We start from the raw sequence: 15,383 nt of genomic DNA, 5'->3' as shown, positions 1-15,383 counted from the left end.
TCAGATACTTCAGGCAGGTCTGGAACACGTTCTGTAATGAAGGATAACCTTGGATTCCTCTGCCTCCATTTTCTCAAAGCTGCTGGGATACATAGTGTATATCACTATGTCCAGCTTTGCAGTATTCTTAAGACACGACTTTCAAGTGGTCCTGTGTTAAATTCACACAGGACACCATCTGGTGGTGAAAGGACAGCAATTGCAGATGCTGAGTGTGTAGGAGGGATTAGAGTGGTGTTAAATGTTCTGCTTTTTTTCCTCACAGAAAGAAGTTAAGAGAGTTTATTTAACCTTGGGAATAAAAACAAGGTCAATGTGGGTTTTCTAGTATTTAAGAGGGTACAGCTGGAGAATATTAGGCAGAGGGCATTTAGGCTTCTAGAGTGAGACCCCTACTTCATTAAGAGAATAAGCAAAAGTCCGAGGTTAATGAGACGGACAGTGAGCTGATGAAAAGAACGAGACAAATAATAATATTGGGCTAGTGAGATGATTCAGCAGGTAAAGCCACCACAACCTGAGGACTAGAGTTTGATTCCTGGGACCAACATAGGGGTGGAAAGAGAGAATTGATTTCTTTTTTTTAATGTTTTTTTAAAGATTTATTTATTATGTATACAACATTTTGCCTTGATGTATGCCTGCACGCCAGATCTCAGTACAAATGGTTGTGAGCCACCATGTGGTTGCTGGGAATTGAACTCAGGACCTCAGGAAGAGCAGCCAGTGCTCTTAACCTCTGTGCCATCTCTCTAGCCCCGAGAATTGATTTCTTAAAGTTGTCTTCTGGATGCCATGTGTGCCCCTCCCTCAATAAGATCTGCTAGGAAGGAGAAATGGGCCATTTTCTCCTGTGATCGCAGTATTGCAAGCAGGTACTTTGCTTTCTGAGTGCTCCCCAAGCGTACTTAAAACTGTTAAAATCCCTTAAACTTCAACTCTGCTTAAAAAGGAAAACTAAAAGCCTGGAACTGACTTAGTAGATAAGTCAGCTGGTAGGAATGCTTGCCTGCCTGCCTGCCTGCCTGCCTGCCTGCCTGCCTGCCTGCCTGCCTGCCTTCCTTCCTTCCTTCCCTCCCTCCGTCCCCCCCTCCCCCCCCTATGTTTTGAAACAGGGTTTCTTAGTGTAGCCTTAACTGTCCTGGAACTCACTCTGCAGACCAGGCTGGCCTCAGACTCACAGAGGTCTGCCTGCCTCTGCCTCCCGAGTGCTTTGAGACAGCGTCTCTGTGTAGTCCTGGCCAAACAACGGGCTAGCCTCAAGTTCACAGATGTTCTCCAGTCTCTGCCTTCCAAGTGATGGTATTAAAGGAGTGTACCACCATGTCTGGCTTAGGAATTTTCTTTTATTAGATAACAATGCTGTTAATATAAAGTTTTCTCAGACTTTTGGATAATTAAGGGAGGTCATACTTGACTACTTCCTTATTACTCTGCTACCTGAGAATGCAAAATGCTAAAAATACTTTTATCTCCTAGGATCACAGTGTTCATCCAGGAGGTTTCGGTTATATCTATTTCTAAAGCTATTTGGACATAGCCTGGTTTTCTCTTACAGTGACTTTCTAAATCCAAGTCATAAGGACTCTATCGGGATTCTGAATAAACAAAGGCCATTGCTTCTGGCTTCAACACTGCTGGACCGTGTTGTATAAAATGCTTGAGTATTTTAGGAATGTTGAGCCTTCAGAAGGGTGGTTTCCTTACACAGCATGTGACATTTGTCCCCTGTGAAATTTTTATTTGGGGGGGGGGAAGGGGAATGACTTGGAGATTAAAATGAGGACCTGATAAAAGCTGTACGTGGCTGTGTGTTTGTGATTGTGCAGGCCAGAGGTAGCCATTCGGTGTCCACATTGCTTTCAGCATTTTTTTTTTTTTTTTTTTTTTTTTTTTATAAAGGTCTTCCATTGACTCTGAGTTCGAGGCCAGCCTGGTCTACAAGAGCTAGTCCAGGACAGGCTCCAAAGCCACAGAGAAACCCTGTCTCGGAAAAAAAAAAAGGTCTTCCAATGAACCAACAGTTGGCTATATGTGTCTGCCTCCAGGACTGCCACACTGTAAATGTGGATGCTGAGGATCTGAACTCAGTTCTAACTGCTTGCTTGGCAACCACTTTAATGATCTAGGAATCTCCCTCTACCACACCCTTACCTCCCAACTCCAGGATTTTCCCCTGTGGTAAGCTTTGAGACAGGGTCTTATTAAGTTTCAGATTGCTCTCAAAAGTTGTTTTTAAACCTTTTGAGTAACTTTGATTACATACCTTCTAGATTGAGAGTTACTGTTTTTGTTAATGTTTCCATGGCTTGGAAATCCACACCTGCCTCAACCTTCCTAGGTGCTAGCTTTTTATTGGCCGGCTTTACCTGGCTTGCTTCATATTTACCTCTTACATCTATTTTGTCAAGCAAATAGTACTGTATTAAGTTTGTGTAATGCCTTAACATAAATTGAACTCCCTTTGTGACTTTAAATTATTTTTGTTCTGAAACAGGTTCTCACTGTGTGTAGTGCTGGCTGACCTGTAGTTGAAATGTATACTTGGCTAACTTTGGAACACATACTTGCCTTACAGGTGCTTAGATTAAAGACGTCTTCCACCATGCCTAGTAAAATTTTTTTATTATTGTTGTTGTTTTTGGAGGCATGGTCTCTATGAAGCCCTGGCTGTGCTGGAACTTGCTATGTAGACTATGCTAGCCTCGAATTCAAAAATATTCCTTTACTTTTGCTTACAGAATGCTGGGTTTAGAGATGTTTACCACCACACCTGGCCTACTTTGTTCCTTTTTTAAGAGAAGATAGGGTGGTGGTGATTTCCCCTCTTTAGACCCAGCACTTGTGAGGCAGAGGCAGGTGAATCTCTCCCAGCCTGGTCTACAGAGGGTGTTCCAGGACAGCCAGTGCTACACAGCAAAACCCGGTCTGCAAAAACCAAAAACAAGGAAAAAGAGTAAGAAATGAGAAAAGATGGCTGAGTCTGTAGTGGCTATGTTCTTGAATTGCCTTACTCTGTCAGTGTTGGTCTTCCTTTGTGGGGAAGAAAGACAGCTATCTTTGTTGGTGACCTGGATAAGACTTCTTTTTCCTTTGTATTTTCTTTTTCCTTCCTTCCTTCCTTCCTTCCTTCCTTCCTTCCTTCCTTCTTTTTTTTTTTTTTTTTGAGACAGGGTTTCTTTGTATAATATAGCCCTAGCTGTCCTGGAACTCACTTGTTTTTTTCTTTCTTTTCTTTTTCTTTCTTTTCTCTCTCTCTCTCTCTCTCTCTCTCTCTCTCTCTCTCTCTCTCTCTCTCTCTCTCTCTCTCTCTCTCTCTCTCTCTTTCTCTTTTTTTTTTGAGATAGGGTTTCTCTAACTTTGGAGCCTGTCCTGGAAATCACCTCATTGACCATGCTGGCCTTGCTGGGATTAAAGGCATGCGCCACCAACCGCCCAATCCACTAATACTCTTAAATTTCTTACTTTAGGGCTGGAGCAGTGGCACAGTTAGCTGGTACTGTTGTTGCAGAGCAGCTGAGTTCACTTCCTGGCACCCACACTCAACTCACAAGTACCTGTAATTTAAACTCCCAGACATTCAACTTCTGGCCTCCTTAGGGACCTGCCCTCATACATAAGTTAAAAATAAAACAAAATCTTTATAATTTACTTTACCTGAAATCCTACCATCAGAGTGTTTTTTTTTTAAAATTGATATTTATTGAGCTCTACATTTCTCTGCTCTCCTTCCTGCCTCTCTTCTCCCCCCTTTAATCTTCCCCATGCTCCCAATTTACTCAGGAGATCTTGTCTTTTTCTACTTTCTACTTCCCATGTAGATTAGATCTTTGTAAGTCTCTCTTAGTGTCCGCATTGTTGTCTAAGTTCTCTGGGATTGTGGTTTGTAGGCTGGCTTTCTTTGCTTTATATTTCAAAACCACCTATGAGTGAGTACAGGTGATAATTGTCTTTCTGTGCCTGGGTTACCTCACTCAAAATGATGTTTTCTAGTTCCATCCATTTTCCTGCAAAATTCAAGCTGTCGTTATATTTTTCCTGCTGTGTGGTACTCCATTGTGTAAATGTACCATATTTTTCTTATCCATTCTTCAATCGAGGGGCGTTTAGGTTGTTTCAAGGTTCTGGCTATGACAAGCAATGCTTCTATAAACATAGTTGAGCACATGTCCGTGTGGCACGATTGAGCATCCTTTGGTTATATACCCAAAAGTGGTACTATTGGGTCTTGAGGAAGGTTGTTTCCTAATTTTCTGAGAAATCGCCACACTGACATCCAAAGGAGTTGTACCAGCTTGCATTCCCACCAGCAATGCAGAAGTGTTCCTTTTTCCCCCACAACTGTTTTTGGTCTTGGCCATTCAGGTGTAAGATGGGATCTCAGAGTTGTTTTGATTTGCATTTCTCTGATGACTAAGGATGATGAACATTTCCTTAAGTGTCTTTTAGCCATTTTAGATTCCTCTGTTGAGTTCTCTGTTTAGGTCTGTACTCCATTTTTTTTATTGGATTATGTCATCTTTTGGTGTCCCATTTTTTTGAGTTCTTTGTATATTTTGGAGATCAGACCTCTGTCTGATGTGGGGTTAGTGAAGATCTTTTCCCATTCTGTAGGCTGTCATTTTGTCTTGTTGACCGTGTCCTTTGCTTTACAGAATCTTTTCAGTTTCAGGAGGTCCCATTTGTTAATTGTTTCTCATAAGTGCTGTGCTGCTGGGGTTCTATTTAGGAAGTGGTTCCCAGTGCCAATGCATTCAAGTGTATTTCCCACTTCCTCTATAAGGTTCAGTGTGGCTGGCTTTATGTTGAGGTCTTTGATCCATTTGGACTTGAGTTTTGTGCATGGTGATAGATATGGGTCTATTTTCATTCTTCTACATGTTGATAAACAGTTATGTCAGCACCACTTGTTAAATATACTTTCTTTTTTCCATTTGATATTTTTTGTTTCTTTTGTCAAAAATCAGGTGTTTTGAAGATGTGTGGATTAATATCCGGGTCTTCTTTTTGGTTCCATTGGTCCTCCTGTCTGTTCTTATGCCAATACCAGGCTGTTTTCAGTACTGTAGCTCTGTAGTAGAGTTTGAAGTCAGGGATTGTGATGCCTCCAGACGTTCTTTTATTGTATTGTTTGTTTGTATTTTATTGTATTGTTTGTATAGTATTGTTTTGGCTATCCTGGGTTTTTTGCTTTTCCAAATGAAGTTGAGTACTGTTCTTTCAAGGTCTTTGAAGAATTTTGCTGGGATTTTTGATGGGCATTGCGTTGAATCTGTAGATTGCTTTTGGTCATCAGAGTGTTCTTTAAAGATATAACTGGGTGTGGTGGTTGGTGCACAACATAGTAGTTCATGTTCGAGGCCAGCCTGGTCTACAGAGCGAGTCCCACGACAACTAGGGCTACTCAGAAACCCACCACCCCAATTATTTTTTTAAAATTTCTGTTATACATGTTAGTGTATGGATTTTGGACACATGTATATCACAGCATGCATGTGGTGTTCAGAGGAAAACTAATCACTGTGTGGGTGTGGTATCTGGGGATCAAAGGCAGGTAGGTTTTCAGGTTTGTGCAGCAAGTACCTTTACATGTACGTGGTTTGTGGTCTTGCTGGTCCCAACAGTGTTTTAAGTCAACCAGGAGTGGTTTGCCACACCTGTATTTACGGGAGATACTGAAAAGTTGATTTCTTTCTCTGAGTTAGAACCTTGTTAGTCTGAACACCTTAGATTTAGTGTCTGTTTTTCTCTCTTCCCATACCTCCCACACCCACACTTAGTGTTTTTTTTTCCCCTTTGGTGGGGGATTCTTTTTTTTTTTTTTTTCTTTTGAGAGATCTGGTAGCCCAGGTTGTTCTTGACCTCCTGATCTTGGTATGTCTGAGACTGTTATAGATGTTTTTAACTTTTAAAAATAATTTTGTTTGAATGTTTGCCTACATGTATATATGTGCACCACGTACTTGATTGGTGTCCAAGATAATCAGAAGAGGTATTGAATCTGTTGGAACTGGAATGGGAGAAGTTGTGGATACTGGGACTTGAACCCAGGTTCTCTAGAAGTGCAGCAGTGCTCTTAACTACCGAACCATCTTCCCATCCCCCCTTTTTGAGACAGGTTCTCACTGTGTAGCCTTTGACTGACCTGGAACTATGTAGACCAGGCTTGGCTTCAAAATATATTGTCAGGTCTGTCTGGAAGAAGTGAGAAGTTGGACAGGACAAGCAGGACCTGACCCTGGCGTTGGATGTGGGAGATATTATAATGAGTAGATTTAGAGAAAGGTTTCACAATGCCACTGCTAGTTGAATTATAAGACAAGCTTCTGGCAGGAGTTTCTTCTTGGATAAACTAAAATAGCTTCAGACAAGTTGTGTCCTGGATCGAAAGGACTAAGTGTAAGTTTATAAGTTTAATAAATGAAGATTTGTGGACCTTGTACTTGATACCACCTACTCAGGAATCTGAGGCAGGTGGACGGCCAGGTCATACAAGAGCCCAAGGTCAGCCTGAACAATTTTTTAAAAAGATTAATTTATATATACAGTGTTCTGCCTACATGTATGCCTGTATGCTAGAAGAGGGCACCAAATCTCATTGTAGATGGTTGTGAGCCACCATGTGGTTGCTGGGAATTGAATTTGGGACCTCTGAAAGAGCAAACAGTGCTCTTAACCACTGAACCATCATCTCTCCAGCCCCCAACCTGAACTTATTACTGAGACCTTGTTTCAAAGGGGCATGGGTCAAACTGGTCTAACTAAGTGGTATTGTGCTGTCTGGCATATGGGAGGTCCAAGTAGAATGCCTAGCACCACCAAATGCCCCTCCTCCAACACAATGAGATATCTGAGGGGCCTTGGACATCCCCTCCCCCCCTTTTTTTTGTTTTTTGAGACAGGGTTTCTCTGGCTTTGGAGCCTGTCCTGTAAGTAGCTCTTGTAGAACAGGCTGGCCTCGAACTCACAGAGATCTGCCTGCCTCTGCCTCCCGAGTGCTGGGATTAAAGGCGTGCGCCACCACCACTCGGTTTCTTTCCCCCTTTTAATTTTTTTTAAATTTATTTATTGAGCTCTACATTTTTCTCTGCTCCCCTCCCTGCCTCTCCTCTCCCCTCCCCTCTTCAATCTTCCCTCAAGGTCCCCATGCTCCCAGTTTACTCAGGAGATCTTGTCTTTTTCTACTTTCTACTTCCCATGTAGATTAGATCTATGTAAGTCTCTCTTAGTGTCTGCATTGTTGTCTTAAGTTCCCTGGGATTGTGGTTTGTAGGCTGGCTTTCTTTGCTTTATATTTCAAAACCACGTATGAGTGAGTACATGTGATAATTGTCTTTCTGTGCCTGGGTTACCTCACTCAAAATAATGTTTTCTAGTTCCATCCATTTTCCTGCAAAATTCAAGCTGTCGTTATTTTTCCTTCTGTGTGGTACTCCATTGTGTAAATGCACCACGTTTTTCTAATCCACTCTTTGATCGAGGGGCATGTAGGTTGTTTCCATCTTTTAATGTATTGAGACAGGGTTTCTCGTTAGCCCTGGCTGTCCTAGAACTAGCGCTGTCTGGTTGAGCTTTGACATTGGAATTTCAGACATTTGGGGAACAGTACATTGGGAATGGGCTTCTGGTGGGGTGTTTTGGATTCAAATAGAATAACACTTATTCCCTGCTAATGTCCACCATGTATTTGGTTATTGGATAACATTTTAGTATTTTACTAATTTGGTTTGGTTAGTTTAAATTCATCCTAAGTGGATCAACTTTGAGAGTTCACATTGTAGAATAATGTCTTAGTATTAGTCATGAATACTTATTTGATGTGTATCTTGGCAGGCTAACGTTAGTGAAATATCCTCTTGTAGAATTGGGCCAACCTGTTGGTCTTTCTTAGGACAAGTTCCTTGCTCTTATTGGCACTCCAGTGGCAATCTTTTCTCAGTAATCTTGCATCTTCATTTCTGTTTGTTTGCACATGCTCTTTCTTTGGAGTTTTATCTTTGTTTGTATTCATTGCTGGCCTGGACTTTGCTTTTTTGATCTTCAGTTTTTTGCTTCATGCAGTCATCTTGGTAGAAGCACTGTCAACCAAAACCCCATCCCCCAAACTTAGTGGTGCCTGGCCCCTGCTAAGCATCCCTGTATTGAAAGAGTTAAAACTGGAAAACAGTCAAAGCTTGGTTTTTAGTGATTTCAGCAGGAAAGTCCAGGAGTTAGTTGGAAAACAAAAGGGTAGATAAGTATCATATAATAATCAAAGCTGTAGGTCTTACCCCTCCTTCCCCTTTCCAGACTATGGACACAAGCTTGACATACTGTGTGCAAAGCATGTATACTTGTCCAGTCCTATGCATTTTGGGCAGGTACTTTACTATGGAGTCTTTCCCTGTAGATGATACAAGCATGAAAAGGTACTTAATTACAAGGGCAGAAGTCTTTTCTGTTGTTATTGTGACATATACCAAAGTAAAGTTAGCCCAGGGTGAGCTTGAAGTCCTTTCCCCAGGTGTATCCTCTGGAGCGGGTGGAATTAAAGGCCAGTGAACCTCTAACAGTTCATTTTTGGCAGTGCTAGGTAGAGGTAGAACCCAGGCCTTCTGGTATGCCAGAATAGCCCTCTACTCACTAAGTGACACATGGGTGAAAAAGATGGAGCAGGGACGGAACTGTTTCTGAAGCTGATGGTAAGGTCAAAAGGAAAAGTGGTTTCACCTCTGGCTGTTGAGCTAAAATTTAGTATTTTGGGTGGAATCCAGGGCCTCGAATATTTTAGTCAAACAATCTTCTAGTCAAGTACCCTGCCACCAGGGCTGTGACTCTCCCCTCCCCCCAGTCCAGAATCATTTATGTATTCTTATTTATATATTTGAAGCAGGGTCTTATGTAATAAGCCTAGGTTATCCTTAAAGTTGGCTATGTGTAAAGAATAACCTTATTCTTCAGATCTTTTCTCTACCTCAGTGTTGAAATTACGGGTCATGAGTTGCCGTGTACCGTGCCCTCTTGTCTGCTTTCAGTGCGCTTGAACCCAGTTACTGAGCTTCGGGCAAGGGGCTGGAGGTTAAAATACACAGACACACACAGAGAGACAGCGACACGGGTCATCCTTGAATTCCCCAAGAATGCCCCCTTTATTGTGTTCAGGGGCAGATTATATAGAGATAGCCACGCCCCAGCCAAACCCACCAGAAACCACTCTCCTGCCATCAGGAACTCCTGAAGGTCTCGTGCTCAGAGCAGCTGTAGGCACTCAGATCAGGGGATTACAAGAAATTCAGAATCTGGTGTCTCACTGCTCCCAACAATGAGTTGCTGAGAATTAAACCCAGGGTTCAAGCATCTGCCATCCAAACTCCCATCTTCATTCCAAGGTCTTGAATATCTGTCACAGTCTAGCAAGTGGCTAGGTTTATATGTCTGTACCACTAGTTTGTGCTATGATGAAGTTTCTACAGCCTACCCAAAGACTTTCTTTTTTGACTGTCCACCTGCCTCAGGCTATCACCCTACTGTCTGGGGGTGGGGGTGGCACCCTTTCCTACTAGGGAGGTTCTTAGTTGGGTGCTGCTGCCTTCAAGGGGAGTTTGAGCAATGTCTTTTTTGGTTTTCGAGACGGGGTTTCTCTGTAGCTTTGGAGCCTGTCCTAGAGCTAGCTTTAGTAGACCACTCTGGCCTTGAACTCTCAGAGATCCGCCTGCCTCTGCCTCCGCCTCCCAAGTGCTGGGATTAAAGGCATGCGCCACCCCCCCATCCCCTCCCCCACCCCCCGCTGAGCATTGTCCTTTTGCGGCGGGGAGGGGGGGGGAGGAAGAGTAGATAGTATAATTATGATCTCTGGCAGCCTCCAACTCAGAAAGCCACCTGTGACACCCTCCCCCCCCCCCCACCACCCAGGCTGGGATCAAAGGTATGCATCATCATGCCTAACTTCTAGCAGTGTCTAAAATGGTCACAATTTGCATATGTGGGTGCTTTGGTACCTGAAGAGTTGAGGTCAGATACCCACTAAACCTAAAGCACAAGGAATAGACAAGGTACCTGATCCATAGACTCAGGATGAGAGGAAAGGGAATGAATAATATCTTGACTCTTGTTAGGTATTTTTCAGGAGACCTTTGTTTTGGCTTATTTTTGGTAGTTTCAGACATGCTTTCCCAACAAGTTGGATGCCTCCCAGTAGAAATGTGACAGGAATCCAGAGGAATTGTTTGATTGGGAAAATGATTAATTTATTTATATATATAAAGTTTCTTTTTTTTATATAAGATCTCACCATGTTATTCTGGCTGGCTTAGACCTCAGAGATCTGCCTGCCTCTTGTTTCCCCTGTCTGGAATTAAAGGTGTGTGCCACTATGTCTGCTTAAAAAAAAAAAAAACTTTGCTAACTTGTGATTCCTAAGCTTTACAGTATGATTTGGTTGTGCTGTCATAGTAGAAATATTTGCTAGCAGGAAGAAAAAAAATATGTTTTGTCATCTCCATCACTATTTTTTGAGAAAGACTACTACCTATTTAACCATGACTGGTTTAGAACTTGTTAATGTAGAACAGGCTGAGTTCAAAACTCAAAAAGATCCACCTGCCTCTGCCTCCCGAGCACTGGGGTTCAAGGTGTGCTCCACCACACACCCCAACTACAGTTTACATTTTTGGTAGTGCAAATGTACATTGAGTTTTTGTTTGCTAGTATTGATGCTTGCTTAGAATTGTAAGGTAGTTTTAGAGTTAAGTGTTGGCACACAGTGGTGGCAGACAGCGTTAGTTCTAGCACAAACAGCAGGCTGAGGCAGGTGGATCTCTTGAGTTTGAGATTAGCCTGGTCTACAGATAGATTTCCTTCTGCACAGCTAGGGCTACACAGAAAATCTCCTGACTCCAAAACCAAAGCCAAACAAAAAGTCAGTTTTCTGAGACAGGGTCACACGTGTCTCTGGTAGGCTACAAACCTATATGTTTCAGACTGTGCCCCAAATCTCTGATCCTCCTACCAAGTTGGGAGAGCTCTTAAACTTTCTTTGTGCTTTTCTTTTTTTTTTTCTTTCTTTCTTTTTTTTTTTTTTTTTTTTTGGTAACTCCTTCCTGCTTATACTGGACACTAGTCAGTACAATTAGTGATTGATTGTTCTCTTAATTTCACAGTTGACTTAGTGTAGAGTCCCTTGTGGCTGGTATTGTCTTGTAAATTGCACTTATGAGTCTTTGTCTTCACTGAGAAGAGGGTGGCCCAGAGGCAGGAGTAAAGGCTGTGGACCACGCTGGCTGAAGAGAGGAGCCGGCGATTTTGGCAAGAGTAATAGGTACTATTTGTGCATAAATTCTTATGTGGTGGGTGTAACAACATTGGTGAGGCAATGAAGGTAGAATTTGCTAAAGACAGAGACGTTGTGTGATAATGGGGAGGCTCAAGAGTTAAGTTTTGTTCATGTTCTATTTGAGACAACCTGCTCAGGATCCAAGTGGCTATTTTGCACAGTCATGTGCCTGTTTACTGGGGTTAGGCTTCCATTTGAGACTCAGGGTGTTCTATAAGGAGAGATAGATGGTGAGAGAAGACTGGAAAGAGATTTGTGTAGTATGGAAAACTCTGAGATACTGGTGGTACTGGGAGGCCTGAGTTCTGAGTTCCTGAGCTTACATTAGGTGATTTCAAATGATACATAGGACAGAAGTAGAAATGAGTGATTCAAACCTGTGGAGAAATTGTTAACTGGTATTGACCTTAAATCTGAGTCCATTTCAAGGGGTTTGTTGGTTGGCAAGTTGGCAGGTCTAGCAAAGTGTCAGAAGAGATTTCCAGATTGTTTTAGCTGAAGGGGTACTCTTCATTTAAGATAAACAGCATTTGTTGGGCAGTGGTGGTGCACGCCTTCAATCCAAGGACGCAGGAGGTGAAGGCAGGTGGATCTCTGTGAGTGAGATGGAGGCCAGCCTACAAAAGCCACACAGAGAAACCATTTCTGTACACCCCCAAATGCTTCTTCATATCCTTTGCAGCTACAACCCTCTAACACTTAATTGAAGTAGGAAGAGGTGTTGGTTTTCCTGCTGTTTTTGTTTACCAATTGTCCCATTTGGTTTCTGGTAGACAGATTGTTGTACTATTGGGTTGTGTGGGGGTCTCTTGAGCGACTGAGTTTGGTTGGTTAGTGGTGGGGACTATCTACACACACTTTGCTAGCAATCCTTATGTGCTGTGTCAATGTAACTTTGTGCTAGGAAGGAGGAAATCTTTTATAATTGGTCGCTCACTGCTTTGTCTTTGTCCTGGGAATTGAACCTGGGTCCTGCAAGAGCAACATTTACTATTTAACTCCTGAGCCTTCACTCCAACCCCTAATATATGTACTTTTGAGTCTCACACTTGCTAGAATGGCTCTCTACTATTGGACACATCTCCAGTCTTTATTTTGATATTATCTGATAGTTTTGTGTTTATGTTTTTTTTTTTTTTGAGAGCTCTGAGCTCTGAGCTGCCCTGGAACTAGCTCTTGTAGAACTAGGCTGGCCTCGAACTCAGAGATCCACCTGTCTCTGCCTCCCGAGTGCTGGGATTGAAGGCGTGCACCACCACCGCCTGGCATTATATGTATAATATTGAGGCAGTGTCTCATTGTTCAGCGAGGGCACAAGCCTCTGAAGGGTAGGATAATGGGTGTTTGTCACCAGTGGTATTTGTTGTTGTAGATTCTGCTTTTCCATTCTCAATGTCAAAGCTGTTTTTCAAGGTCTTATATTTTCTGTAGATTCTTGGAAATTTTTCTTGTTTTCCTTTCCAAGGGTGATAGCCCTTTGAGGAATTATATTACCTGTAGGGCTCTCAACAGTAGCTGCTGCTTTCCTCTCCCTAAAAACAGTAGTTAGAATTAGTTAAAATTAGTCTATACATGTTGAATAAGAATTGCATAAGGAGTATTTAATCCCAACACTTGGGAGGAAGAGGCAGAGGCAGGTGGATCTCTGCGCTTGAGGCTAGCCAGCCTGGTCTACAAAGAATTCCAGGGTAGCCGGGGCTACACAGAGAAATTCTGTCTGGAAGAAACAAAACAAAAAACACTTCGGTGCTGGAGAAATGGCTTAGTGGTTAAGAGCACTGTTTGTTCTCCAGAACCCGGGTTTATTTCCCAGCACCCACATGCTTCAGTTCCAGGAGATCCGACACCCTCACACAGACACACATGCAAGTAGAACACCAAAGCACATGAAAAATAAAAAGAAATCACTAAAAAATTAGAACAAGAATTGCACAAGGGAGTTGTGGTTGGCTTTCTCAATTCAGAAAGTATAGAGGTATACACATGGGAAATTTGGGGATTGGTAAATGGCTCATGCAAGTACTGGGATTAAAGGTGTGACACTATGCCATGCTTTATTTTTGTGAGTGTGTGCTCACACCCATAGGCAAGAAGAGGACATTGGGTTACCTGGAGCTGTCCTAGACACTAGGAAGAAACTCTGAAGGGGCTGGGCCCTGAGCTGTTATTTCTGGAGAGAGTGATCACATGACTTGCAGTGTTAGGGAAAGCACGGTTAGAGAGCAGTGAGAGAGAGAGCATATACTAGAGGTAGTTAGAAGTGTTGCTCTGTGGCAGGCGGAATCTGCAGGCCAGGAAAGCTGTGCTCTGTTCCTGGCTGTCAGATGAAGGCACGGTCTGTAGGATAGCATTAGGGCAGTGTTGTGTGTTGGTTTGGTAGTTGAGTACTGGACAGAGTAGTTACATATGACTGGTCAAACATGTTCTCTTCTGGGTAACTGCATCCAAGGACTGCTGCCATTTCCATGAGACAGGTCTGAGGAAGGGTGCTTCTCAGTGCAGGGATAGTGTGTTTGTGTTCTTCCTTCCAGTCTTAACTAATGCCTGGTACAGGAACTCATCAGAGGAGGAAATTAACCAAATCTCCTCAGGTGTATTATAGTCTAGGAAAGCAGATGTAGCCAGTCCTTTGTTTAGTCCTTTGTTCAAGTGACACCTGATCTTAGCCTCAGAGCCTAGTAACCTTTTCATATCATAACTGAGGCTATCGGGTTATTTCCAAGCATTTTTTTTTCCTATGTAGATTTTTGAGAATGACCGACACCTCTTCCCCTTTTTCCCCCAAAAGAATAAACTTTCTCTACGTATCCCTGTCCTGGAATTTGCTCTGTAGAACAGGCTGGCATCGAACTGAGAGATCCTATTGCCTCTGCCTCCCAAGTACTGGGATTAAACGTGTACGCCCCCCACCTCCACCTCACCACACACACACACACACACACACACACACACACACACACACACACACACACACACACACACACACACACAGGGTTTTTATCTGTTTAATAGCTCTCGCTGACCTGGAGCTCAACTTTGAGACTAGACTGGTCTTGAACTCACAGGGATTCACCTGCCTCTACCACACTCAAAAGGTAGGGGCTGCCACCGCCCAGCTTCAAATGATTCTTCTTGAACACAGTTTCTGGACATGGTCCTACCCTATACATATATGGGCTAGTAGGTGGCTCCCAGAAATTCTTTCTTGGCCAGTAGGTGGTGGGAAGAAATTACCTTTTACCTGTTCTTTCACTTTTCACTGTGAATGGAGAGTGTTATGAACCACTTTTTTTTTTTTTTTTTTGTTTTTATTTTGCAGGATTTGTTCCAACAATCTGTTAAAACATGGTGGATTACTATGAAGTTCTGGGCGTGCAGAGACATGCCTCACCTGAGGACATTAAAAAGGCGTAAGTGTTCATTTCTGAAATGATAATTCTGTACCATGGTTTGTTATTGGGTAATGTAACTTGTGTCAGCCACTAAACCTTTTATTTTCCTTTTAAAAATTAGATTTATTTTTTGTGTGAACGGCTTCTATTTTTTATTTTTTAAAGAAGGTGGATGGTTCTTAGGTTGACTTCACATGCATGTATGCACATACACACATACATGGGTGAGAAAGAAAAACTTGGTAACTCAAGACTGTTAAAATAAGAACATCTGCATTTCCATGCTAAGTGACATGCTTCCACCCCCAATTCTAACCCAGGCCTGTTGTTTCTGCTGAACTCTATCTGTAATTCTTAACTATGATGTTTCAAAGGGTTGGTGTGTTGCCAGTTGAGTCTCCGTGGCAGTTTATTTTTGTTTGTGATGAAACATTCTGAAAGAAACAGTAGAAAGCAGTTTCTTTCTGCAGTTTAGGACTTCTGCGTGTGGAATGATGCTGTCCCTAGCCTTCCCACATCAATTAATTTAATTAGAGCAGCACCCCATTGATGTGTTTATCTAAGTTCTATTACCAGTGAAAACTCAGTCTGATTGGAGCAAAAACCTGATAGAGCAAGAAAGCAGTAGAGGATCAACTAGCTGACCTGCTCTCCACACTTCCAAGATTGAAAAGTGTGAA

At 42.5% G+C, this 15,383-nt stretch overlaps 1 protein-coding gene across 3 annotated transcripts in view; it reads left to right on the top strand.

Annotated features, from left to right (window-relative positions):
* Window positions 1–15,383, top strand: part of Dnajb6 (DnaJ heat shock protein family (Hsp40) member B6) — a 102,080-nt gene that overhangs the window by 45,825 nt on the left and 40,872 nt on the right. For all 3 annotated transcript variants that reach the window (XM_038317946.2, XM_038317945.1, XM_038317944.1), the window contains exon 2: window positions 14,631–14,721. In XM_038317946.2, the coding sequence (XP_038173874.1) occupies window positions 14,657–14,721 (65 nt within the window). In that variant the 5' untranslated portion in view covers window positions 14,631–14,656. The remainder of the gene's footprint in view (window positions 1–14,630; window positions 14,722–15,383) is intronic.

This window comes from Arvicola amphibius, chromosome 2 (assembly GCF_903992535.2).
Source record: "Arvicola amphibius chromosome 2, mArvAmp1.2, whole genome shotgun sequence".
Classification (NCBI taxonomy): Eukaryota; Metazoa; Chordata; class Mammalia; order Rodentia; family Cricetidae; genus Arvicola; species Arvicola amphibius.
This window is presented reverse-complemented; position numbering and strand designations above follow the sequence as displayed.